The sequence below is a fragment of the Schistocerca gregaria genome, chromosome 2 (genome assembly GCF_023897955.1).
Source record: "Schistocerca gregaria isolate iqSchGreg1 chromosome 2, iqSchGreg1.2, whole genome shotgun sequence".
NCBI classification, from domain to species: domain Eukaryota; kingdom Metazoa; phylum Arthropoda; class Insecta; order Orthoptera; family Acrididae; genus Schistocerca; species Schistocerca gregaria.
Window position 1 is genome coordinate 833,476,286 of NC_064921.1, and position 27,745 is coordinate 833,504,030.

Below are 27,745 nucleotides of genomic sequence, written 5' to 3' on the forward strand. Positions count from 1 at the left end.
CGCCATGGACGTCGGGAGTGAAGTTGCGCATCATGCAGCCTATTGCGCACAGTTTGAGTCGTAACACGACGTCCTGTGGCTGCACGAAAAGCATTGCTGTCAGGGTTCTTGAACAGTCAGACATAAAATTAATATTGAAGTCACCACATACAACTAATTTAACTAATTTTTGGTACTTCCTATAAAGTGAACCAAGAACGCTGTCTAGCTTGAGCAGAAATGCTCTGAAGTCAGAGTTAGCGGCCAATAAACAAAAACAAATGGAAGTTTAGTTTCAGTAAATTCAACTACCCCTGCACAACGTTCAGATAACTGTTCAGTGTAGTGCCGTGGTACGTCTATGGACTCAAATTGAATACTGTTTCTTACGTACATGGCCACTGCTCCACCCTGCAAGGAACTCCTTGAAAAACATTTAGCTAATCTGTATCCTGATAAAGGAAGCCTCTGAATTGTCAAATTATTTAAATTGTGGTCCGATATAGCAATAATGTCAGAGTCAACATCTATAAGCAGTTCATTAACTGTATCTCTAGTACCTTTTATATTTTGATGAAATATGTTAATTCCTTCTCTATCTGGATACCTGACCTCTGAAGGTGACTACTTTGTTAGAGGGACTTTCTTTGAGCTGGTATATCTATCAGCTGACTTCTATCTAATAAAGCCCCAAATACTACAGGAATTTTTCCATGAGCCATCCCACCACCACTCACTACGCTGTCACGTATAAGCTTTTCCGGCTTCCTCTTCCCATACGTACTGAGGCGCAGGCCATGCCTAGTAAAACCCGATCTATTGATAAACTCAGCTGGCGCCTCTGCAACGCGAGCCATGCCCTTTGGCATCAGTGCCTTCTACCGCCTCATGTTAACACGCCTATCAGCAGCATTAAGATGAGGCCGATTATGACGTTGAAACAGCTGCACGAAGGGCACGTTAGTGCCACCAGTTTGAGTAGCTATCTTTATCAGGTCACCCCCTACATCATATTCCCCGTCCCCATCAGGACTATTCCCTGCTCCACCCACTGTTACTATCTGATCCTCTTTTATAAAATTCCTACATAACGCCCCTATTCTGTCAGTGACCTGAGCCAACTAGGCTTCACAATGCTAGTGATCTGGTACTCACTCCCCAACACATCCTACAACTGCTGACCCACACCTCTGCCATGCGAACGACCTAGCAGCGCAAGCTTCTTCTTTCTGTTAGAATTTGCAACTGTCTTAGGCTTCCTAACTGCTGGGGACTGTTGCATGTTTTCTACGTCTACAGCTACAAGAGGCTCCTCTCCTCTCTACTGCTGGTCAAATGTAGTGCTTGTACGCAAAGTACAACTGTCTGAATATCTCCTCCTCCTAGCTGTCTTCTTACCAATGGCCAGTTCCAATTCCTCAACGCCCTTCACCTTCCTCATCCTATCTACTTCCTCCTTTGTGTCTTATAATTGCACCTGCTGAGCACAAATCGTATGCTCCCCCTCCTCTATCAACTTATTTCTCCTGCAAATTCTGCATTCAGGATTTTCCCACTGCATTCCCCCCAATGAAGATACTTTGAACAAATCCCACACAGTAACCCGCTACTCACAAAACTACGACAAAGCACACAATTCTCACTCTTGGTAAAACTAAACGTCTACGTCAGCTAAGTTCAATTATAACAGTAGAACTATTTAAAGAACCACTCGAAATTCTTTCTCTACCAAGAAAGCAACAACTTTTATTCATACTACTAAACCACAGCTAATACCATTACCACCAAAACTTCACACAATTTCATAGCTAAAACCAAAAATTCAAGCGGAAACTGGAACACTTAATGAAATTAGAACAGTGATTGGAAATTTCAGTGCAGTATTTCACTAGAAACAATGAGAAACGTCAGCTGAAAACTACCGCACGAAATTTCCTAAACGACTACAGCTTACAAACTAATCAAAAAAGATCGTGGGAGAAAGTTTCCAAAAGTTTATTAAATAATTATTTTTTCAGAAACAGCACGAGACACCGTTGAATTTAATAAGTGTACAAGAGTGCACAAACTCCTTTGTGAGAACTTAAGAACCGCTACAGCTGCAACTGCACTCGCTAAATGTAAACACACTGCTAATATTTGGATGAACGATTGAAAAGTACTATATTTAATATTCAAATACTGCGCACAGAGAGATTTGTCTGTAGTTAGCTTTAGAACCGCCACAGCTGCAACCGTACGACGCGAAATGTAAACAAACTGCTGTGGCCTGAGACTTGGATGAACGACGTAAGCACACTCAGGAATAACAGATCACTCGAATCAATAACACAAAAAGAAAGATTGAGATGAACGAAAGTCCTTTAATAAGTTACTTTTACAGCAAATATTAACACAAATTAACTTTAAAAAATGAATCTGAAGTCTAAAACTTTTCTTCCTCATTCTCCGTACAGCTCGGATATTACACCTTCTCACTTCCATCTGTGTGTCCCAATGAAGGATGCTCTCCTCTAGAAGCAGTACGTAGGTGATGCGGAGGTTACTGATGCAGCAAGGCGATGGCTCAGATATCGACCATCAGACTGATACCACGCTGTGATACAGGCCCTGCCACTGAGTTAGCCTAAGGCTGTCTCTTTGAACGGAGATTATGGTGAAAAATATGATTTTGTAGCCAAACGAGTAGCGAATCCTGAATAAAATCAACTCTTCATCACGGCTCTAACCTATAACGGCTGTGATGCAGCAACGTTGACATACAGCCACCGCATCCTTGGGCACTTATGTATGCAGATAGTGCAATCCTAGCCCAAGAAACATGCCATGAACTCCAACATAAAAACAAACCTGAAGGGACACAATGGCTGTGAATGGGCTGTGCCTCAATTTCCACAAGACTGAGTACCAGAAAAGTGGTTTCCAAACCAATGGTACTACCAGACTCGGTGATCGATAGTTGCAGAGTACGCATTTTAAACACTTATCATCCATTATCATTTCAGACTATGATGTTACTTCTGATACTTGGACGACGGTAAAAGCATGTAGCTTAAGTGTGGACAAAAGTCACCAGAAATAAAAGTACGCCTCACGCAAAGGCATAAATGAAACCTGTTAGTCAAGGGAAGGCAGGATTCGATTACGATTGTGGACGGGGCGATAATCAGTTACTATTTGGTTGCCTTTTACAGTAGCACACAATTTATTTTAAACAAATAATTTCAGACTCAACAATAAATAAAAATAGCACACGTTATTAATGAAGGAATAAACAACTGCGTAAATAATAGTGTTATCAGTGAGTTACAATTTAGCAAATCACCATTAAATACAGATACAGCAGATAATGTTTTAAAAGCAAGCCACTGTGAACTGGGCAGAAGGCCTTAGACGCCAGGAATGGCAATAAATTAATAATTGTTAAAACTCGCGGCAACTTACAAATTACGGGTATTGAAATATTAAAGGTAAGTCGCCACAAACACAGCAGAAGGCATCAGACGCAAGGAATGGCAGTAAATAAGGTTTTAAGGCTTACTGCTAAAATACAAATACCAAATTAGAATGACCACAATCATTGCTGAAGGCCATACACGCCAGGAACGACAATAATATAAAAAAATTTAGAAACCTGCTGCAAAACAGCAAATACAATAGCAAAGGTTAATCAAAAAACGAGCAACTGACCACCAAACGGATGAAATAAGATGATGGCAAACTTTGTAACACAGCCCTTAACATCCACTGAACACTACACTACTAGATTTTTTCCAGAAGGTGACCCGAACTATTAACTAGCCACAAATAACCTTTATTGTAGGCATTACAAGGCATTGTAATAAATACTACAATAATAAAACACAGGGACCAGTACATAAGTTCCTTAAAGAGTACTGAGGCAGTTTATACCCGCAAAAGGCGTGGGCTGAAGGAGCGTTACACTGAACTATTGGCCATCAGACCTCCTTTTAGAACACACACGTCTTACAAGAACCAAGGGGCCACAGACGGTGCTCCAGGAATCGACCTCTGAGAAGGTCCGGCAACAAACACTTTCGCGTGCGATGAGATAGGCAGCCAAGAGTTGCATTCACTTCACAAGTTGGTAACTCAGACTAGTGGCAGTCTAGCGAATGACTAATGATAATCTTGCTGAATCTATCTGGCATCCGATAAACCAAATGCAACGATGGAACAATACGCCAAAGCTGGAACCGGTGGTCAGCACTACGTCCCCAGAGTACTGTGTTTAGAGCGCCTGGAACGAGAAAGGAATCACTACCACCAGAGAAGAAGAATCACCAACCGAGCTACAATCAAGTAAGCTGTCAAAACTACACGCCTTACCACACAGCATCGCCAGGCGAAGAAACGTACACTGCTGTTACATACACTAACCCCCACGGGAGGTAACTGGGGCGTTAGCGGCCACCAAGCAAGAAAAATTACCGCTGGTTGAACTTAACAAATTGTAAAAAGTTGAACGCAGTAAATAGTAATGAGAAGTCGAGGAAAGGTAATCAGATCCGCCTTCCCCAAGCACTCCACTCGCTCCTCTTCGCATGGGCGACACTATGAGCAGCAACATGAACCCAGGTCACTGGAGGTTTTTGTACTTGGACTGAAATGCACTCATCTTAAAGCTCGATAGATCCGGTTTACGACGAGGTCGTGCACCCTCATGACTGCAGAACTTCCATCCGGCAGTCCATGTGTGCCGCCAGCAGTCTCGGCTTGTTCCCGCGCTACGTGGACCTGGCTCCTACTGAGTCGCCAACCGAACTGGCCCACTCACAGGATCCGGAGAAACAACGACGTCGCCCCAAAGACAGGGCAATAATTACTACATATCGATAACCGCCGCTGCTGCCACTAGCGGACAGGCATCGCATGCGAAACCGTGTGGCGCCAGTCAAAGAGAGAAGAAGACAAACAGCCACAACCATGCCAAGTAAACGACACCGTTTGGCCGCAACAGAGGGCGGAAACCTACAAACAGTACCAACGCAACCCGCAGCACGGCTCAATAGATTTACAAGACCATTGCACATCCAGTAACGATGTATGGTGGAGAATACCGTAAAGTAACGAAACAGCACGAGGAGATTCTTTATACACTGGAGACGAAAATGCCTCGAAACACTCTCGGACTGACTTGATGTGCCCAGGACGCCGGAGCCCGGACACTGGCACTCACCGTTGGCCCTGCGGCCGCCGGCGTCGTCCTCGGGCGCGCGCTGCGGGAGTCCCCTGCCGTGGCCGGAGCCGTCGGTGACGAGGCGCGCCCCCGCGTCGGCCCTGTCCAGGGGCGCCAGCAGGTGGTAGCGCGGCGCGCCCGCCAGCAGGTGGCGCGTCGACTTGGACATGGGCCACGCCTCGTCGTCGCCGGGCTGCGTGAAGCGCCGAGGCACCGTCCAGCGGCCCGCGCCGGGCCGCTCCGTGCCGGACTCCTCCTCTGTCGACACGGGTGGTTCGTATGGAATGACACGTCGGACAAGCACTAAAACAACAGTCAGGTAGTAATAATGATGACGCCATCAACCTAGTGACGATACACTTTTGTGTAACCACTAGCATACAGCGTGTCTCCACAAGAGCGTGGAAAAATGTAAAAGGACATAGAGAATGCTCCACTGAACAGTTTGAGATATGGTACCTGGGGTCGGAGAAGCCAGCTTAAGGAGATATGGAAGTAACCTATTCTACCGCTTTGTCTAGCATTACTGTTTTCCAGCTTATTTAAAACTAACATGCGTACAGGTTTACGCAAATTGCGCTGTTTATTTACGTGTACATTCTTTATTTCCTGCAAGGAAACAAGGAGGAATAGCCTGATTCCCAGGAAGTCATGACGTGAATTGTAAATGGTTGCGAAAACACACTTGATCTCTTGGCCACAAACAATCCAGAGCTGATAGAGAGCATCATGACTGATACAGGGATTAGTGATCACAAGGTCATTGTAGCTAGGCTCAATACCGTTTCTTCCAAATCCATCAGAAACAAACGCAAAATAATTTTATTTAAAAAAGCGGATAAAGTGCCACTAGAAGCCTTCCTAAAAGACAATTTCCATTCCTTCCGAACTGACTATGCGAATGTAGACGAGATGTGGCTCAAATTTAAAGATATAGTAGCAACAGCAATTGAGAGATTCATACCTCATAAATTGGTAAGAGATGGAACGGATCCCCCGTGGTACACAATAAAGGTCCGAACACTGTTGCAGAGGCAACGGAAAAAGCATGCGAAGTTCAGAAGAACGCGAAATCCCGAAGATGGCCTAAAATTTACAGACGCGCGAAATTTGGCACGTACTTCGATGCGAGATGCCTTTAATAGGTTCCACAACGAAACATTGTCTCGAAATTTGGTAGAAAATCCGAAGAAATTCCGGTCGTATGTAAAGTACACAAGCGGCAAGACGCAGTCAATACCTTCGCTGCGCAGTGCCGATGGTACTGTTATCGACGACTGTGCCGCTAAAGCGGAGTTATTGAACGCAGTTTTCCGAAATTCCTTCACCAGGGAAGACGAATGGAATATTCCAGAATTTGAAACACGAACATCTGCTAGCATGAGTTTCTTAGAAGTAGATACCTTAGGGGTTGCGAAGCAACTCAAATCGCTTGATACGAGCAAGTCTTCAGGTCCAGATTGTATACCGATTAGGTTCCTTTCAGATTACGCTGATACTATAGCTCCCTACTTAGCACTCATATACAACCGCTCGCTCACCGATAGATCTGTACCTACAGATTGGAAAATTGCGCAGGTCGCACCAGTGTTCAAGAAGGGTAGTAGGAGTAATCCATTTAACTACAGACCTATATCATTGACGTCGGTTTGCTGTAGGGTTTTGGAGCATATACTGTATTCAAACATTATGAATCACCTCGAAGGGAACGATCTATTGACACGTAATCAGCATGGCTTCAGAAAACATCGCTCTTGTGCAACGCAGCTAGCTCTTTATTCGCACGAAGTAATGGCCGCTATCGACAGGGGATCTCAAGTTGATTCCGTATTTCTAGATTTCCGGAAAGCTTTTGACACCGTTCCTCACAAGCGACTTCTAATCAAGTTGCGGAGCTATGGGGTATCGTCTCAGTTGTGCGACTGGATTCGTGATTTCCTGTCAGGAAGGTCGCAGTTCGTAGTAATAGACGGCAAATCATCGAGTAAAACTGAAGTGATATCAGGTATTCCCCAGGGAAGCGTCCTGGGACCTCTACTGTTCCTGATCTATATAAATGACCTGGGTGACAATCTGAGCAGTTCTCTTAGATTGTTCGCAGATGATGCTGTAATTTACCGTCTAGTAAGGTCATCCGATGACCAGTATCAGCTGCAAAGCGATTTAGAAAAGATTGCTGTATGGTGTGTCAGGTGGCAGTTGACGCTAAATAACGAAAAGTGTGAGATGATCCACATGAGTTCCAAAAGAAATCCGTTGGAATTCGATTACTCGATAAATAGTACTATTCTCAAGGCTGTCAATTCAACTAAGTACCTGGGTGTTAAAATTACGAACAACTTCAGTTGGAAGGACCACATAGATAATATTGTCGGGAAGGCGAGCCAAAGGTTGCGTTTCATTGGCAGGACACTTAGAAGATGCAACAAGTCCACTAAAGAGACAGCTTACACTACACTCGTTCGTCATCTGTTAGAATACTGCTGCGCGGTGTGGGATCCTTACCAGGTGGGATTGAAGGAGGACATCGAAAGGGTGCAAAAAAGGGCAGCTTGTTTTGTATTATCGCGTTATAGGGGAGAGAGTGTGGCAGATATGATACACGAGTTGGGATGGAAGTCATTACAGCATAGACGTTTTTCGTCGCGGCGAGACCTTTTTACGAAATTTCAGTCACCAACTTTCTCTTCCGAATGCGAAAATATTTTGTTGAGCCCAACGTACATAGGTAGGAATGATCATCAAAATAAAATAAGAGAAATCAGAGCTCGAACAGAAAGGTTTAGGTGTTCGTTTTTCCCGCTCGCTGTTCGGGAGTGGAATAGTAGAGATAGTATGATTGTGGTTCGATGAACCCTCTGCCAAGCACTTAAATGTGAATTGCAGAGTAGTCATGTAGATGTAGATGTAGATGTAGATGTTTTGTTTACTTTACTTGTCCATAAGGTGCCTCGTTGTATAGTATTTACATTGTCCATGACAAAACGTGTCCGCTCCCGGTAGCTGAGTGTTAGCCGACACGGTAGCTCAGCGTGTTCGGTCAGAGGGCTAGCTGCCCTCTGTAATAAAAAAAAACTGACTTAATCGATCATCAACGAACTCAAACAGATGTCTTACGACGTCCGTCCCGACCAGATGCAACGAACAAAATGAGATTAAAAAAAGAAAAACAAAAAAAGTGCTCAGGGTGACAGTATGTTAATCTTATGGGGCCAGGTTCGATTCCCGGCTGGGTCGGAGATTTTCTCCGCTCTGGGATTGGGTGTTGTGTTGTCCTAATCATCACCATTTCACCTGCATCGACGCCCAAGTCGCCGAAGTGGCGTCAAATCGAAAGGCTTGCACTTGGCGAACGGTCTACCCAGTGGGAGGCCCTAGTCACACGACATTTTTTTAATGACAGAACGTGCTATGAATCAACGACAGACCCATTCATTATTCAGTGCTGTTCAGAGACGTACATTAAAATGCGATGTAGCAGTACCGGTACACTACTTCCTGGTCGCTGGAATGGCCCCCGAGGTCATCTGACCTGAATCTCAGGGTGTGTGTGGGGATTCCTAAGGGACCAAAGTGCTAAGGTTATCGGTACCTAGACTTACACACTACTTAAACTAACTTAAGCTAAGAACAACACACACACCCATGTCCGAGGGAGGACTCGAACCCTGCGACCGTAGCAGTCGCGCGGTTCCGGACTGAAGCGCCTAGAACCACGCGGTCACAGCGGCCGGAATGGAATTAGTTACCAGAATTATAGCTGCCTGTGATATGACTCGAAACACACCACGGATATTTCGTCAGGGTGCGTCATAATCATGTTTGCCGATGTCATGCTTGCATTGAGGCTGATGGTTGTCAGTTTCAGCACATTTTGTAAGATACAGTACAATTGTATCAATGATGGTATTTGCAATACACAGGAATATGATTTTATTGTTATTATCTCAAGATGGCTTCTCCGATACCAGGTTCCCCACCTCAAATTGTTCAGTGGAGCATCCTCTATGTCCTGTTAAATTTTTGCACGCTGTATGGGAGCAAGGTCATAATAAAAAGAGCAAAGATGACCGTACGTTGGACCCAAAAAAATTGCCTTTCTTTTCTTATCAAAATAATTTAAAATATTAAGCAGTTGCAGCGAGAATTATTAATTGCCGTACGGGGTTGCTTCTTAACAGACGAATAACTACGCCTAGCAACTGCACAAACGGGTTAAGGCTCAATGATAACTGTCTGCCACGACGAAGCGCTTTCAAGTAATTAAATGTTGAATACAAATTTCGCTAAGGAACGTGATGCCTTGCCCCTAAAGACCAGTTTACGGCAACACTGACTAATCCTAAGAGAACACAAGTCATTATTCAAAAAACTTTGATAGCATTTAGGGAAGATGCAGGATAACAGAACCAACGGCCACGGCGATGCAGACAAGTTTTACAATGGACTAAGGTGCTTTAGGATTTACATTAAGTTTTGCTTCATAATACAAGATGCTTATTAGTAACTATTTTAAGGGAGCTTAAGCTTACGTTCAAACTCGCATCCGTGGGCAGGCAGGTCATCAGGCTTATAAACACAATGACCCTTACGTTGCAATGGTCGATCAAAATCACCAAGTACGAGGTATGAAGTTCATGAGACCTTCACGGCAAATTGTCTAGAACTTATAAAGGATAAGGAAAACTGATTATAAATATCAAGGCCCCTCCCACTCCCTGCCGGTAGCATGTACAGTTGAAATGTAGAACGCCAAAGTAAGGCAAACACTTAATCTCAGCGGTTTACAGACAAGCAAACAACGGCAGTAGCCGACCAAATATAGAGAAAGAAGTAGCTAAGCACAACAGGTAGAAACGGCAAACAAACAAATTACAATATCAGTACCACAAAGGTGGCTAGTTCGGCAAAAGGCTAATAACAAGTGTAATCAGCTGGCCAGTTGCCTTACAAAAATAGAAACCTTTTCCACAGATGGACGAGGAATATACATTACCAGAATGATTACGAAATCTACAAGACCAACTAAAGCGTACAGAGAGGCCCATTTCCTGGTTCGCTCTTGAATCCAGTATATGTACAAGATATTAAATAACGGCTAATCTGTCCTGTAGTACACACAGCAGCAGAATTAACCACCGTTTTAATAAAACACAAAATACCAGTAAATAAAACAAGGCTGGCTAGAACTGTGTAGGTAATATGCCAAAGAAGTCGCTTACAGAATAATATTTTAACAGTAAGTACAACCTTGCGTACAAATTTGTAAATTTGTGGTAAGTACCTATGGGACCAAACTGCTGCGGTCATCGGTCCCTAGTCTTACACACCACTTAATCTAACTTAAGCTAACTTACGCAAGGGCAACAGACACACCCATGCCTGACGAAGGTCTCGAACCTCCGACGGGTTAGTTGCGCGAACCGTGCCAAGGCGCCTGAGGCCGCGCAACTACCCCGAGTGGTGGTTTGCGAACACCATCAACCAAGCCACACTACCCAGTAACGTGGTAAGTAAGAACTAAAATCCAAATTACAATGCCTTTTAGTCACTGATCGCGAATACGTGTCCAGGAAAGCGGTTAAACACAGCCAGGCAGAAAAGTACAAACGAACGCTTTCACTCACAACAGAATATCTGAGGAACGACCAAAAATACAGTGTAGATCCGAAGGGAACCAGGCTGTAGCGTATCACATGTCAGTTAAGAACAAAATTAGTGCCTGTTACAGAGAAGGTCTCATCATAAAGTCCGCAATATAGGGAGGCAACGTTCCCCCAGCAGGCTCGCTTTCTCCAGTAGTACACTAGCTGACAACTGAACTACAACTAGCGTAATGCCGCCAATAACAGTACACACGCCAGGCCGCCACCCACCAGTTCTGTTCGGCCCAACAGAGCGCTTACACGTCCTAGGTAAAACCGGACCTCCAACTCTCCACACTGCTGCCAGCAAAAGGCTTCTCTCTTGCCTGCTTTGCACCGCCTCCCCCCCCCCCCCCCCCCCCCCCCCCCCTCTATATTCCCGCCCACCGCATCTAATGCACTCTCTTGCGGGCTGGCGTCCTCTATTTTCCCAGTAACAGGGCAGATGCGTGCACAGGGCAGATACATTCGGTAAGTGAGCGCCACGGACGTCGTACACGCACTCACAAGGTAAACGTAGCACACCATCCCTGTCGAGTGTGACAGTCCACTGTGCGATCATTATCGTTATTAGCAATGACAAAACCTTAAGTACAGAGCCGATATTAAGCACTACACAATTAATGCGGGCAATACAAAAATAGAAACGAACAGAAGTTAACAACAAAATGACGCACAATAACAAGGGAACAGTTGACAATGCTTACACCAAACTCCATCATTTGATGGCTATGTCATAAGTGAATAACTACAAAATATATTTGAAAAATCAAGTAAAATACACTCCTGGAAATTGAAATAAGAACACCGTGAATTCATTGTCCCAGGAAGAGGAAACTTTATTGAAACATTCCTGGGGTCAGATACATCACATGATCACACTGACAGAACCACAGGCACATAGACACAGGCAACAGAGCATGCACAATGTCGGCACTAGTACAGTGTATATCCACCTTTCGCAGCAATGCAGGCTGCTATTCTCCCATGTAGACGATCGTAGAGATGCTGGATGTAGTCCTGTGGAACGGCTTGCCATGCCATTTCCACCTGGCGCCTCAGTTGGACCAGCGTTCGTGCTGGACGTGCAGACCGCGTGAGACGACGCTTCATCTAGTCCCAAACATGCTCAATGGGGGACAGATCCGGAGATCTTGCTGGCCAGGGTAGTTGACTTACACCTTCTAGAGCACGTTGGGTGGCACAGGATACATGCGGACGTGCATTGTCCTGTTGGAACAGCAAGTTCCCTTGCCGGTCTAGGAATGGTAGAACGATGGGTTCGATGACGGTTTGGATGTACCGTGCACTATTCAGTGTCCCCTCGACGATCACCAGAGGCGTACGGCCAGTGTAGGAAATCGCTCCCCACACCATGATGCCGGGTGTTGGCCCTGTGTGCCTCGGTCGTATGCAGTCCTGATTGTGGCGCTCACCTGCACGGCGCCAAACACGCATACGACCATCATTGGCACCAAGGCAGAAGCGACTCTCATCGCTGAAGACGACACGTCTCCATTCGTCCCTCCATTCACGCCTGTCGCGACACCACTGAAGGCGGGCTGCACGATGTTGGGGCGTGAGCGGAAGACGGCCTAACGGTGTGCGGGACCGTAGCCCAGCTTCATGGAGACGGTTGCGAATGGTCCTCGACGATACCTCAGGAGCAACAGTGTCCCTAATTTGCTGGGAAGTGGCGGTGCGGTCCCCTACGGCACTGTGTAGGATCCTACGGTCTTGGCGTGCATCCGCGCGTCGCTGCGGTGCGGTCCCAGGTCGACGGGCACGTGCACCTTCCGCCGACCACTGGCGACAACATCGGTGTACTGTGGAGACCTCACGCCCCACGTGTTGAGCAATTCGGCGTTACGTCCACCCGGCCTCCCGCATGTCCACTATACGCCCTCGCTCAAAGTCCGTCAACTGCACATACGGTTCACGTCCACGCTGTCGCGGCATGCTACCAGTGTTAAAGACTGCGATGGAGCTCCGTATGCCACGGCAAACTGGCTGACACTGACGGCGGCGGTGCACAAATGCTGCGCAGCTAGCGCCATTCGACGGCCAACACCGCGGTTTCTGGTGTGTCCGCTGTGCCGTGCGTGTGATCATTGCTTGTACAGCCCTCTCGCAGTGTCCGGAGCAAGTATGGTGGGTCTGACACACCGGTGTCAATGTGTTCTTTTTTCCATTTCCAGGAGTGTATATCAGCAACAGCCATTGCAATCTCACAGAACGATCATATGTCACGAATAACTTAGTTACAGAAGATGCATTGTCTCTGAAAATAAAATTGGGCTAAAGCAACTAAACTGCTGGTTACCGTATGCTGTTAATAAACTTACAAGCGATCTGTGTTAAACAAGCTATAAGGGGCAGCCAATGGAAAACCGAACACCTGCCACAACGGGACCATGGAATAATTCCACTCAAAAGTAATCACCAGACGCTTTAAAACATTTATCCCGCTGGGAGATGATATAATTAGTTCCTGTTTCATAGAATGTGGTTGTCTGCTGACGGATTCGCAACCGCACCTATTCTCGCAGTTCCTCATCCGACTGAAACCGACATCCGTTCATGTCTTTCTTCAGATCACCTAAGTTGTGAAAATCAGACGGTGAAAGATCCAGGCTGTATGGGGCATGTGGCAGTGTTTACCAAAAAAATCGCTGCAGAGTAGTCTTCGTCCGATTGGCTGCGTGAGGGCGGGTGTTACATTGAAACAGGATGATTCCGTCTGACAGTATTCATGGGTATTTTGCCTTATGGCACGTCGCAGTTTCTACAGAGTGTCTTCATTGCACTGAGCACTCAATTGTGGTTTCACGCTACAGGAAGTCGACGAGCAGAGGGGCCCCCGCAGTCGAAGACCTTGTGTGCACAGCTTTGGATGTGTTTCTTCGGGAGATGTGGATGGTTTCACTGTTGTCCTTTCCCTCGGGCTTGAAATTGTGGCACTATGTAAGGTGATGATGCAAGATAAAGCCAGCCCCCACACCGCCAATCATACGAAGGCTACGCTTCAGCGATTTGGTTGTAGACACACCGCAACGTCCTCCGTACAGCCCGGATCTTTCACCAAATGATTTTCACGTCTTTGGCGAGCTGAAGAAAGACATGTGTGGACGTTGGTTTCAGACGGACGAGAAAGAGTGGGTGTCTCGTCTCTCTGCGCGACAAATGTCTTAACGCTTGTGGTGATTGCTTTTGAATGGAACCAATCCGTGGTCCCACTGTGGCGGGTGTTTGGTTTTCATTTGATTGTTCCTCATACAACACTTACGACGGAAGAGAATATACAGGGTGTTTCCGTAAGAGCGTGCAAAAATTTAACAGGACATAGAGAAAGCTCCACTGAACGATTTGAGATAGCAAACGACGCTACAAAGTTGTAGCGAAATACAGGAAGACCTGCACGGGATCGATGCTTGATGCAGGGAGTGGCAATTGACTGATTGGAACAGGAAAAGAGGCAAATGATACTGGTATTCAAATTACCCTCCGTCAGATATCCTAAGATGGGTTGCAAATTTTGGAAATTTGTTGGTTGGTCTTATGGCACCAAACTGCTGAGGTCATCGGTCTCTAAGCTTACATACTACTTAATCTAAATTAAACTAATTTATGCTAAGGGCCACACACACACGGGTGTCCGAGGGAGTACTCGAACCTCCGACGAGGAAGGTGGGTTGCGGAGTGTAGATGTAGATGCAGATGTAAACAACTCGGTCGCACTGGGGAAAGCAGGAGGTTTGAACGTGTCAGCTCTGTGTAGAGACGTAATTTGCAGTTAGACTTACTTGAGAATGTAAAGAACGTTATAGGTGGAAACGCTTGTATCAAAAAATGGTAATTGGTGGAATGGACATATCTACATTAAGAAATTTGCTATTTCCTCATCTGTCTGTCTTTATGGTGACCACCGCCTATGCTCGACGTTAATGTTTAATCACCACTGATAGACGACTTATGGCAGAACTAGCAGTAGAGAGTATATAAAGCTTGTTGGTCGGGTGTGCGGTGGGGGGGGGGGGGGGGGGGGGGGGAGGGGCGAAGGGCGCTACGTGGAAACCATGCGCCATGGGGCACGGATAGATTTATCTGACGTCCAGAAAACGACGGCCTGCCTAGATGTGTATGGGCGACTAGACGCTAACCGCCAACAGTGTCTCCTCAACAACCGTTCAGCGAAAGCTGCTGCTTAGGGGCCTTCGCAGAAGGCGCTTGGTTCATACACCAATGCTGACTGTTCTTCATCGGCTACGATGGCTGGAATTTGTACGACAGTGGCGCAAGTGATCCGCCACTGAGTGGGGACAGGTGCCCTGTTCAAATAAATACTGTTTCATGGTCCATCGGACAGATGGCTGTTGGTGTGTACGGCTTGAAACGCAAATACCCTGCGTCCAGGCCGTAGGAGAGGGAGCGCTATGGACTGTAGAATGTTTTCGGGGCTTTCCGTGGGAGATCTCGTTAGTTTTGAAGGCGCAATGGTTCAACAAAAACATGCATTTATCCTTGTGGACCATGTCCAACCTTGTAGGCTTTTTGAATTTCCTCTTCACGATGGAATCTACCAGTAGGACAATGCAATACGTCACACACCTCGTAGAGTAAGTGCGTGGTTCGAGGATGAGTTTACAGTTCTCCTCGGGTCACCAAACTCACCGGATTTGAACCCAGTCGAGGATTTGTGGGATCACCTCGATCGAGCTGTACGAACCATGGATCATCATCCGAGAAACCTAGTACAGCTGGCCACAGCTCTGGAGTCTGCATGGCTGCACATCGCTGCCGGTACCTTCAGAACATCACTGCGAATGATGGTTATTCATGCTTGTGACAGGTGATCTCATTAATGTGACTAGATATTATATTTCGAGTTCCTTGAACATTCACTATTGCTTGAAACGATTAGCAAAAACTCAAAGAAAAAAGAAACTTCCTGATAATGATTTCTAGCATACTGAGGACCTAAAATCTGGAAGAAGATCTTGACTGCTACCTTATAAGAGGAGTTGATAATTTATTCGTAATTGTGGCGACCGTTGAAAAGCCACTCAAGATTTAAAAGGTCGTTCTTCTTCCTCGTCGAGGCTTGCGGTTACAGTAAGGGTCGCCTATCCAATAGTTGGAACTGACCCAGAATAAGAAATCTGTGCAGATTCTTAAAAAAAAAAAAAAATAGTCGTACGTATAATCAATGAACGCTACAAATAATTCAATATCTTCTCTTGCTGACAGTACCAGTAATGTAACAGATGATGATAAAGAGAAGACCGAATTTTCTAAACATACACTACTGGTCATTAAAATTGCTACACCAAGAAGAAATGCAGATGATAAACGGGTATTCATATAATATACTAGAACTGACATGTCATTGCATTTTCACGCAATTTGGTTGCATAGATGCTGAGAAATCAGTACCCTGAACAACCACCTCTGGCCGTGATAACCGCCTTGACACGCCTGGACATTGAGTCAAACAGGGCTTGGATGGTGTGTACAGGTACAGCTGCCCATGCAGCGTCAACACGATACCACAGTTCATCAAGAGTAGTGACTGGCGTATTGTGACGAGCCAGTTGCTCGGCCACCATTGACCAGACGTTTTCAACTGGCGAGAGATCTGGAGAATGTGCTGGCCAGGGCAAGCAGTCGAACATTTTCTGTATCCAGAAAGGCCCGCACAGGACCTGCATCATGTGGTCGTTCATTATCCTGCTGAAATGTAGGGATCAAATGAAGGGTAGAGCCACGGATCGTAACGCATCTGAGATGTAACGTGCCGTCAATGCCAACAAGAGGTGATAGGGTCGTGTAACCAATGGCACCCCATACCATCACGCCGGGTGAAATGCCAGTGTGGCGATGACGAATACACGCTTCCAGTGTGCGTTCACCGAGATGTCTCCAAACACGGATGCGACCATCATGATGCTCTAAACAGAACCTGGATTCATCCGAAAAAATGATGTTTTGCCATTCGTGCACTCAGGTTCGTCGTTGAGTACACCATTGCAGGCGCTCCTGTCTGTTATGCAGCGTCAAGGGTAACCGCAGCCATGGTCTCTGAGCTGATAGTCCATGCTGCCGCAAACGTCGTCGAACTGTTCGTGCAGATGGTTGTTGTCTTGCAAACGTCCCCGTCTGTTGACTGAGGGATCGAGATGTGGCTACACGATACGTTACAGCCATGCGGAAATGATGCCTGTCATCTCGACTGCTAGTGACACGACGCCGTTGGGATCCTGCACGGCCTTCCGTATTACCCTCCTGAACCCACCGATTCCATATTCTGCTAACAGTCATTGTACCTCGACCAACGCGAGCAGCAATGTCGCGATACAATAAAACTCAATCGTGATAGGCTACAATCCGACCTTTATCAAAGTCGGAAACGTGATGGTACGCATTTCTACTCGTTAAAATAGACATCACAACAACGTTTCACCAGGCAACGCCGGTCAACTGCTGTTTGTGTATGAGAAATCGGTTGGAACATGTCAGCACGTTGTAGGTGTCGCCACCGGCGTCAACCTTGTGTGAATGGTCTGGAAAGCTAATAATTTGCCTATCACAGCATCTTCTTCCTGTCGGTTAAATTTCGCGTCTGTAGCTCGTCATCTTCGTGGTGTAGCAATTTTAATGGCCAGTAGTGTTGCTTTCAAAACCTCGTTTACGGTAGAGGACTTTCAAGTATAACAAATGCAAAGATGGCTGACATAGTGTTTGGTGTATCTGGGATTGTAAAACTGTTAAGATCCTTAGATACCAGAAAGGCATCTGGCCTAGATGGTATCCCCGTAAGATTATATGCTGACTTATGCTACAAATATAGCACCATTCTTATCCATCATCTATCAGAGATCATTGGATCACCGGGAAGTTGCACGGGACTGGAAGAAGGCCCATGTCATATCAATCTATAAAAAAAAGGGTAGAAAATCGGATGCACATAATTACCGGCCAATTTCACTGACATCGATTTGTTGTAGAATCATGGAACATATTTTATTTTCAGAGATAATGTCCTTTCTAGACTCTGAGAAGCTCATCTACAGAAAACAGCACGAGTTTAGGAAAGAGCGGTCATGCGAGACATAGCTGGTTCTCTTGGCGCATGAAATACAACAGGCTCTAGATACTGGCTCCCAGATTGATGCTGTGTTTCTCGACTTTCGAAACGCGTTCGACACAGTTCCGCACTGTCGCTTGCTCCAAAAAGTGCGCGCTTACGGTCTATCCGATGACATATGTGGTTGGATAGAAAGTTTTCTAACAGACAGGGAGCAGTATGTCGTCCTGAACGGGGTGACTTCAACAGAAACAAACTTAACTTCAAGTGTGCCCCAGGGCAGCGTAATAGGTCCTCTGCTTTTTACGATTTACATAAACGATCTGTTTATGGTATTGACAGCGGCATTAGACTGTTTGCCGATGATTCTGTAGTCTACAGGAAAGTAGTATCACACGAAAGTTGTGAACAAATCAATGAGGATTTGCAGATAATAAATGCGTGGTGTAATGACTGGCAGTTATCTCCCAATATTAGTAAGTGTAATCTACTGCGTGTAGCAAGGCGAAAATCCCCATTAATGTCGAGTAGAAAATAAATGCCCAGTCTTAGGAAGCGGTAACACCCGTCAAGTATCTGGGTGTGACTGTTCGAAATGATCTCAAATGGAACGATAAGATTACACACGGAACAGGCAAGGCGAACTCCTGAAGCGATGCAGTCCTTCAACAAAGGAAATAGCTTACATAGCTTACAATACGCTAGTTCGTCCAATCTTAGAGTATTGTTCGTCTGTATAAGACACTTACCAGCAGGGTCTGTTTCAAGAGATTGAGAAGGTCCAAAAAAGAGCGGCTAGATTCGTGACTGGTACCTTTAGCCATCGCGAGAGCGTTACAGATCTCATAGAAAGTTTGAAGTGGGACACACTTGAAGATAGACGACGCGCTAAACGGAAGGGGCTGCTCACTAAATTCTGAAATCCGATCTTCGCCAAGGATGTAAAGCATATAATACAGGTATTAGCACCAACTTTCAAATCGCGCAATGATCACGATTCAAAGATAAGGTAGGTTAGAGCTCGTACTGAGGTGTTCAGACAGTCGTTTCTCCCTCGCGCGATTCGCGAGTGGAACAGAGTCGGAAAAATATGACTTTGGCGCGAATTGTGGCCTCCGCCACACACCGCTTGGTGACTGGCCGAGCGTATATGCAGATGTAGAAGATGTTGTTGGCTCCTATGTCTCAACAGTTAGGCTTTGGACCCTGTTCTTATGTGGGTGAAACGAATCTATTTTTTGAAGCCTCAAGCTTACAGGAGTGTTGCACCAGCTAAGCCATGAAAGTTCTAGCCATCATTATATCCTGCCCATTCGGTTTGGGCTTCGAGACGTATCACTGCGGACGCGACTTGCTGGACGCATTTAACGCCTAGTAGCTAGTAATAGTGCAGCTTACTTTGAACACAACGTAGCAATGACGCTCGTGTTTCACGCCATTCGTTCACTAGTTGAGCCGAGGTTTCTCGAGCTCTGATTGAGCAAGCCATTGATAAGGTTCATAACCGAAATTTCCCCCTTTGATATCCCGATCTACTCTCTTGATTCAGTAATCTCTCTCCGGCTTTTAAATTAGCTTTTAAATTAATTGAGAACAGAAGCCGTTGTATAGTTGATTTTTAGTGTTACACGTAGGAACCCTTGAGTAACAATGGAGCAGCTTCAAGGTAGTTACCTAGAAGAAAATTCCAGCAGCCAAGAGTAAGAAATTGCATCACAATAAGGTGCTTGACTGAGTTGTCGAATCAGACTCTCTCCTGTTCCTCTTTCTTGGGACTGAAAGTCTCATAGCACGGGAGCAAATAGATTCAGAGTTTGGAGGACATGGAAGAGCCGGTCGGTGTGGCCGAGCGGTTCTTCGCGCTTCAGTCTGGACCCGTGCGACCGCTACGGTCGCAGGTTCGAATCCTGCCTCGGGCATGAATGTGTGATATGTCCTTAGGTTAGTTAGGTTTAAGTAGTTCTAAGTTCTAGGGGACTGATGACCTCAGAAGTTATGTCCCATAACGCTCAGTGTCATTCGAACCATCTGACATAGAAGAAAGCTATGGCAAGTATAGACTCCGAAATTAATCAGTGTGGCATTAAGCACCTTCTGTCTAAACATTGGAAGTGACCGAGTTTCAACTCTTGATGCCATATAAAGCTTGAACGTCGGTCGTTAAAACGTCAATTTCCAACTTCTTCATTCTACTGGACCACGTTTATCGATCACTTAATGTATTACAGTCGTTGACTGATCGAGTGAAGACATTAGCCAATAGTTTGGAGACTTGTGTACGGACCAAAGTCCTGCGCGTGCCATGTCGCTTGTTTTTGAGCCGCGTGTTACAGCGGACAAAACATTTTGTTCTGTTGAGCTCTACTGTGTTTTGCTCTTCGCTTCCACTTTCTTCTCGCCATCTCGCTGGTTCCACGTGTTGTATCCTGGACGACCGATGTCGAAGCTTCCTCATGGACGCTGCGTACCTGCATTGAGCTTACTTCCTGGAGACCGTTTCCAGGCTACGACCTACGAGAATTATGGTGAGTCTGCTGTACGCATTTCGCAGCTTGGCGTAATATTCTGTTCCCAGTGTTTCAGGTCTTTCAGTGTACCTTCACCTATGTTCAAACTCAATTACTATTGTTCAAAAAGTAATGGTTCAAATGGCTCTGAGCGACTTAACTTCTGAGGTCATCAGTCGCCTAGAACTTAGAACTAATTAAACCTAACTAACCTAAGGACATAACACACATCCATGCCCGAGGCAGGATTCGAACCTGCGACTGTATCGGCCGCTCGGCTCCAGACTGTAGCGCCTAGAACCGAACGGCCACTCCGGCCGGCTTCAAAAAGTAAGATATCGGCCGATGCCGAATACGTACAGTGACGCTATTTCACTCGTTCACTCATGCGGTGCGGTAGGCGTACTGTCTACTCCACGTTTCCGCTAATTTAAATATATGCAGTATTGGCTATTATGTGTGGATTTTTCTTTGTTTCATTTTTCACATATCATAGTCTTGTGTAGTCCATCACAAGACAAGTGCAATCTTTCATTTGTTATTGCTTTTGAAATGAGGAATCTCAATGAAACATCTAAGACTTATTTTGCTCACCCAATCACCTATAAAATCCATGCTACATTTAGCCTGCACACATGCTTGTACATTCACTCTCAAATCTGTATTTAATCTGAGTATGTATTTATTTGTCAAGGCTACCTTCAGCTGAAATATTAATCCAATCACGTATAAAATTCATGCTATATTTAGGCTATACACTTGCTTGTATATTCACTCTCATATCTGTATTTAATGTGAGAACGAATTAATTTGTAAGGCTACCTTCAGATGAAATATTTATCAATGTGAAGAAAAACTGTGCGGAGCAAAGACCTTTTCCAATTATTTGCATGCCTTACCAGCTCTGAATGTAAACTGCGTTGCTGAGACTCCGAGACTATTCGCTGTTTTCCAGATTATGTTCGACGTGACTGTTACTATTTCATGATTTGCGTGGTCGGATGCTAGGCTATTAGACCTCACATCCTCGTTGCACGTGGTCTGCTTACAAGGAAGATCAATTATACATTCACCCAACCAAATTACGAAATTTTGAGAAATAATATTGTCAAATTTCATTATTCTGGGTCAACGGAAAGTTCGGATTTTGATGAGTGAGTTTGTCAGTATCAAAATAGGCGATATAAATGGCCATACTTTTTGACTGCATTGTCTTAGAAGACTTAGACGCTTTACACCATCAAGGGACGATAGTCCGTAATATGTGGCACAAATTGCAACGTGATATATAAACCGGTTGCTGCGAAAAAAGCACAATTACAAATTAACGATTTCGGGTATTCCACTTACTTGCACTGTAGTGCCTTTCTTCTTGCGAAGCGTCATGATTCTAGGCCAACAGGAAGTACCCTATGGGTTTTGATTAGTGAGTTTGCGCGTGTCACAATATGTAAGATAGATGACCATATCTTTTGATTGCATTGACTGAGAAGCTTAATTTTTCTACACCAAAAAGGGGCTGTAGACCTTAGTATGTCACATAAACTCCAACTTGATCCGTCTACTAGTTCCTGAGGCAAAGGCGTCGTAACAAGTATACGGACGGATAGCCCGATAACAAATGACAAAAACTTTTTTTCGTTTGAGAAAATTGTAAATTGACAACTTTCTGATTTTTTCCTTTACTTTTACTGCGAAAGCCAACGGCCTCGCCACAGTGGTAACACCGGGTCCCGTCAGATCACCGAAGTTAAGCGCTGTCGGGTTCGGCTAGTACTTGGATGGGTGACCATCCGGTGCCGAGCGCTGTTGGCAAGCGTTGTGCACTCAGCCCTTGTGAGGCAAACTGAGGAGCTACTTGGTTGAGAAGTAGCGGCTACGGTCTCGGAATCTGACATACGGCCGGGAGAGCAGGATGCTGTCCACATTCACCTTCATATCCGCATCCAGTGACGCCCACGGGCTGAGGATGACACGGCGGCCGGTCGGTACCGTTGGGCCTTCATGGCCTGCCCTGGAGGAGTTTAGTTTTAGTTTTACTGTGAAACATTTCTTCTCGCCAAACTTCATGACTCTAGGCCAATGGGAAGCACAACATGTGTTCTGATGAGTGAGTTTGCGGGCATCGAAATATGTGACAAAAATGGCCGTATTTCCTATTGCATTGATCTAGAAACTTCAATGTCTTACACCGCCAAGGGACAATAGACCTTAGTATGTGATAAGTTTCTACTTGATACATTTAGCCGCTCCTGAGATAGAAGGTTTTCTGCAATCTGACGGACGGACGGACGGACAACAAAGTGTCCTAGTGTCCTATAAGGATTTCGTTTTTACCGCTTGAGGAACAAAACCCTGAAACAGGTACGTGTTTTAGAAGCTCAACGTCCCTAATGATTTTTATTCCATTATCTCTCTCTGTTTCCTACTATCATCCGAAATATGCTTCAGAGCTACTCAGCTATTCTATCTTGACAGGGGATCTTACGTCAAAGGCTTTGGCATAAAATTTTCCTTGTAAATAATCCGGAGAAAACTGTTTCGCTCCTCTATGCTACTACGCGTTCGCCTTGCAAGCGCGTGTTTCTTGTGTTTCTCAACGGCTTGGCGGCGAAGAAAATGCAGTTCCATATTTCGTATTCATGGGTCATGAATACTGCCGTATGAACGCCCTGACAGCCGTCAGCAAATTTACATGACAACTCGGGAGCGCGGAAATTCGCCGCATATTCCTTCCTCCGCTTCTCGACTACTAGAAAACAGACCTGCAGCGTGGCTCACGGAGAGGTCATAAATTCCTCCGGAAATACATATACTAGGTCTCTCATTGGTCACGCCGTGTTTCTAATATCTGCTACCACTCTAAACACTCAGTGACACATCGGAAATACGTTATCTGCAGCCACGTACACGTTTTCCACAAAGTGAAAGAAATAAGCTGTTTCTTTTACAGCCAGCACCTTTGTCCTGAGTAGATGAAGCGTGTAGGGTTATGGATCTCCACGAGTAAAGGCTGACTACATGAACTCGTATGTACAAGAGCCAAGAGGGAATAAAAAGAGTGGACGACCAAGAACGAAGTGCTCGAATTAAAAACAGTGTAAGACAGGGATGTTGTCTTTAGCCCCTACTCTTCAATCTGTACATAGAAGAAGCAATAATGGAAATAAAAGAAATGTTGAGGAATGGGATTAAAACTCACGGCGAAAGGATCTCAATGATACAATTCGCTGATGACATTGTTATACTGACCGAAAATAAAGAAGAATTACATGATCTGCTGAGTGGAATGAACAATCTCACGAATACAGAATATGGATTGAGAGTAAATCGAAGAAAGACGAATGTAATGATAAGTAGCAGAAATGAGAATAGAAAGAAACTTAACATCAGGTTTGATGGTCAATAAGTAGATGAAATTAATGAATTTGCTACCTATCCAGTAAAATAACAAATGACGGACGGAGCAAGGAGGACATTAAAAGCAGACTAGCAATGGCAGCAAGGGCATTCCTGGCCAAGACCGTCGACTAGCATCAAACATAGGCCTTAATTTCTGAGACTGTACCTCTGGAGCACAGCACTGTATGCTGGTGAAACGTGGACTGTGGGAAAACCGGATCAGAAGAAAATCGTAGTATTTGAGATTTGATGCTACAGACGAATGTTGAAATTTAGGTGGACTGTTAAGGTAAGGAATGAGGAGGTTCTGCGCAGAATCGGAGGGGAAAGGAATATGCGGAAAACAATGATAAGGAGAAGAGACAGGATGACAGGACCTCTGTTTTGACATGAGGGAATGACTTCCATGGTACTAGAGGGAACTGTAGAGGGCAAAAACCGAAGAGGAAGGCAAATATTGCAATACATCCAGCAAATAATTGAGGACATAAGTTGCAAGTGCTACTCTGAGATAAAGAAGTTCGCACGGGAGGGGAATTCGTGGCGGGCCGCATCGATCCAGTCAGACGAACCAGTCCCCTACCCCCTAAAAAAGAAAAATGAAAATGCGTGGAGCCACAGTGCTGTTTTATGGGTAATCAACTTGAAGGCTGGTTTGATACTGTTCTCCACTGCTGTCACTGGACACCGCTGATGTCACATTTTTATTAATGCGCATATAATGCTGCCAGTTTTTCTATTCGAAAGGTATCTGAAGTAAGTGATCGTTCGACACGAAAATTAGTCTACTGTTCTAATGTTCATTCGCTTATGTCGTATGGTGTTATATTTTGAGGTAACTCTTCCCATTCTAAAAGAATGTTTTCGGCTCAGAAATGGGCGGTTCGGGCAGTAAGTGGTGTAAGCTCACAAACCTCTTGTCGACCCCTGTTCGCGAGTCTGGGTATTTTGACTTTGGCATATATATATATATATATATATATATATATATATATATATATATATATATATATATATATATATATATATATATATATTCTTCACTGTCATTTCTTGTTAACAATATCAGCTTATTCCCAAGAATAAGCAGCTTTCACTCAGTTAATACTCGGCACAAATCAAACCTGCATTTGGATAGCAGTTCCTTAACTCTTGTGCAGAAAGGTGTGCAGTATACTGCTGCATCCATTTTTAATAAGCTACCGCAAGATTGCCGGCCGGAGTGGCCGAGCGGTTCTAGGCGCTTCAGTCTGGGACCGCGCGACCGCTACAATAGCAGGTTCGAATCCTGCCTCGGGCATGGATGTGCGTGATGTCCTTAGATTAGTTAGGTTTAAGTAGTTCTAAGTTCCAGGGGACTGATGACCTCAGAAGTTAGTCCCATAGTGCTTAGAGCCATTTGAACCTACCGCTAGATTTCAAAAATCTTAGCAGTAATCCACGCGCTTTCAAATCAAAACTGAAGAGTTTCCTCGTGGTTCACTCCTTCTATTCTGTAGAGGAGTTCCTTGAAAATTTAAGCTGATTTTTGTTGCATTGTTGATTGCGTTTATGTAAACTTATGTCTTGATATTTTTCGGGTTCGTAAACATTTTATTTTTATCTGTTATTACTTTTATGTTGTAATTTCATGTACTGATACATTCCATGACCTCAATGTAGTCCTATGGGACTTGACGTATAAATAAATAAATAATTTTTAGTACATTGCTCTTTAAAACTTAAGTACGAGATGGTTGAGGTAAGATAGCATATTAATATCTCGGAGGAGATAGTGAAACTGCTGTAGCGTGTAGCCAGAGGACTCAAAGTCGTACACAGAATTCTGTATGTCACATGGCGTGAGGTGAGCATAACTACAGCGCCAAATGGGTGCGGTCCACAGTTCAAGGCAGCTGAAGGAGCAGAAAAAAGGCAGTGTGTGTCCATCAGCGAGCTGCTGCGATGCAGTATTTTGGTGTCCTTAAAAAATGTCCCAGAGTCAACATCTGCATGACTTTGCAAGGGGAAGAGTAATCGGGTTACTAGAAGAAGGACGAGTGTAGCCTAAGAGTTTGGTACTGCTCACAGGATTGTTTCATGAGTATCTGGAACGTTCAGAACCAGAGACACTGCTCTCCGAAGCAGAATAGATGGCTGACTACGGGCAACTACAGTAGCAGATGGCCGCTACATTGTGCAACAGGCACAGGTATTCACCGTGTGCGCTACGGTCGCAGGTTCCAATCCTGTGTGATGTCCTTAGGTTAGTTAGGTTTAAGTAGTTCTACGTTCTAGGGGACTGATGACCTCAGACGTTAAGTCCCATAGTGCTCAGAATCATTTGAACCATACACCGGGTGCGATTACGGCGACACTTAACAAGACTTCAATCCACGCAATCTCACGCTCCACAAGTACGCACTGTTCTGTTGACACCTACACAAAGGCGGTACCGTTTGCGATAGTGCCAAGAGCATAGGATCCGGATCAATGAGGAATGGGATCTCGTGCTGTTCTCGTATGAGAGCAGATTCAGTCTGAGTAGTGATTCTGGACTTACCCTCATTTGGCGATTGGTGGGAACACGTATTGCATTGTCGAACATGACCGTTCTGGCGGTCGAGGTGTTATAGTTTGATGACGCATAACGTTACATGGACGTACTAACCTCCAAAACTTTGAACATGGTGCATTCAACAGTCAGCATAGTTGTGACTCTGTACCGCTTCCCATTGTGCACCTCATCAGCGGTACGTTCATCCCGACCGCACCGGACAACGCAGATACAGGAGTTCTTGAAACTGGAGGGTATTCGATGAATGGACTGGATTGGCCTTCCCCAGACTAAAAGGTATCGATCGCCCAACGCATTGCAGCACGTCCACATCCATCAACGGCCGTCCTGCAGTTGGCAACCGCACCGTCTGAGGAATGGAACGCCCTACCACAAGAATTCCTCACCAACCTTGTGGTCTGCTCGGGAGCCCATTACAAAGCACTCGCTGCCGTCCGTTGTGATCACTGAACGTTCATCTCATTACGTATTCCTTTCAGCTACATTCAGTTCTATACTGTAGCAGTTCTTTCTATGAATGACCCAAGTTTCATCGAGCTATGCTACTTGCCAGTGACACGTCATGAGAAAGTTTAGTTTTGCACACCATTGCATGTAAATATCTGCATTTGTCCCCCGACTCAGTGTCCCTTGAATTAATTCTGTGGAAGAAAATAAACCGTTCAGAATGGTATTGTGCGGGTGGGGCTATGACGCGGGAAACTATGTTTTGGTGCTCGTGGAGACACCACGTTAAAGAGACGCCAGTGGAACAGTTTGAACGTGGTGCCGGTCACAGAAGAGCGGAAGACAGTGTGAGAGAGAGGGGGAGGGAGGGAGAGCGAGAGGGGGAGGGAGAGAAAGAGAGACTTAGAGAGAGAGAGAGAGAGAGAGAGAGAGAGAGAGAGAGAGAGAGAGAGAGAGATCTCCGAGAAGCAACAGTTAATGGCGTGTCGCCACCACCGGGACTGTGTGTTCAGAAATGAAAAAAAATTAACGACTGCAAAAACTATGTCGAATGTGCAAGAAAGATTCGTGTATCACCAGGGTGTAATACGCAAAGAGGTCTGCTGTGTTGATTTTAATGTTCGACAAAATGACTAACATGACACAAAGAAGATGCAAGCTGCTCTAGCTTTGTATATTAAAAAAAAAAAAAGGAAAAAGAAAAACTGGCCCCCAGAACCTAAGTGATTAATAAGAATTTGTACGTCTAAAACGAATGCTGTCGAGGTTTCCTACTTGACACAATCATCTTCGCACATTTTCACGGTAAAAATTTAGAGTGACATCAGAATCATGTGAGTGACGCACTCAACCAGTTTTCGCCGCTATAGTACAGGTAAAACTGAGCACGTTACTGGCACACTCCAGAAATAATCGCTGTGGGCG

The 27,745-nt window shown here is 45.1% G+C and overlaps 1 protein-coding gene and 1 pseudogene across 1 annotated transcript in view; one reads left to right on the top strand and one right to left on the bottom strand.

The window, feature by feature from the left end:
- LOC126336002 (agrin-like) overlaps positions 1 to 27,745 on the bottom strand; it is a 1,245,461-nt gene that overhangs the window by 151,892 nt on the left and 1,065,824 nt on the right. Inside the window, exon 15 of the mRNA XM_049999480.1 lies at positions 5,180 to 5,437. Coding sequence (XP_049855437.1) covers positions 5,180 to 5,437 — 258 coding nt within the window. The remainder of the gene's footprint in view (positions 1 to 5,179; positions 5,438 to 27,745) is intronic.
- LOC126337345 (5S ribosomal RNA) lies at positions 22,115 to 22,230 on the top strand (annotated as a pseudogene).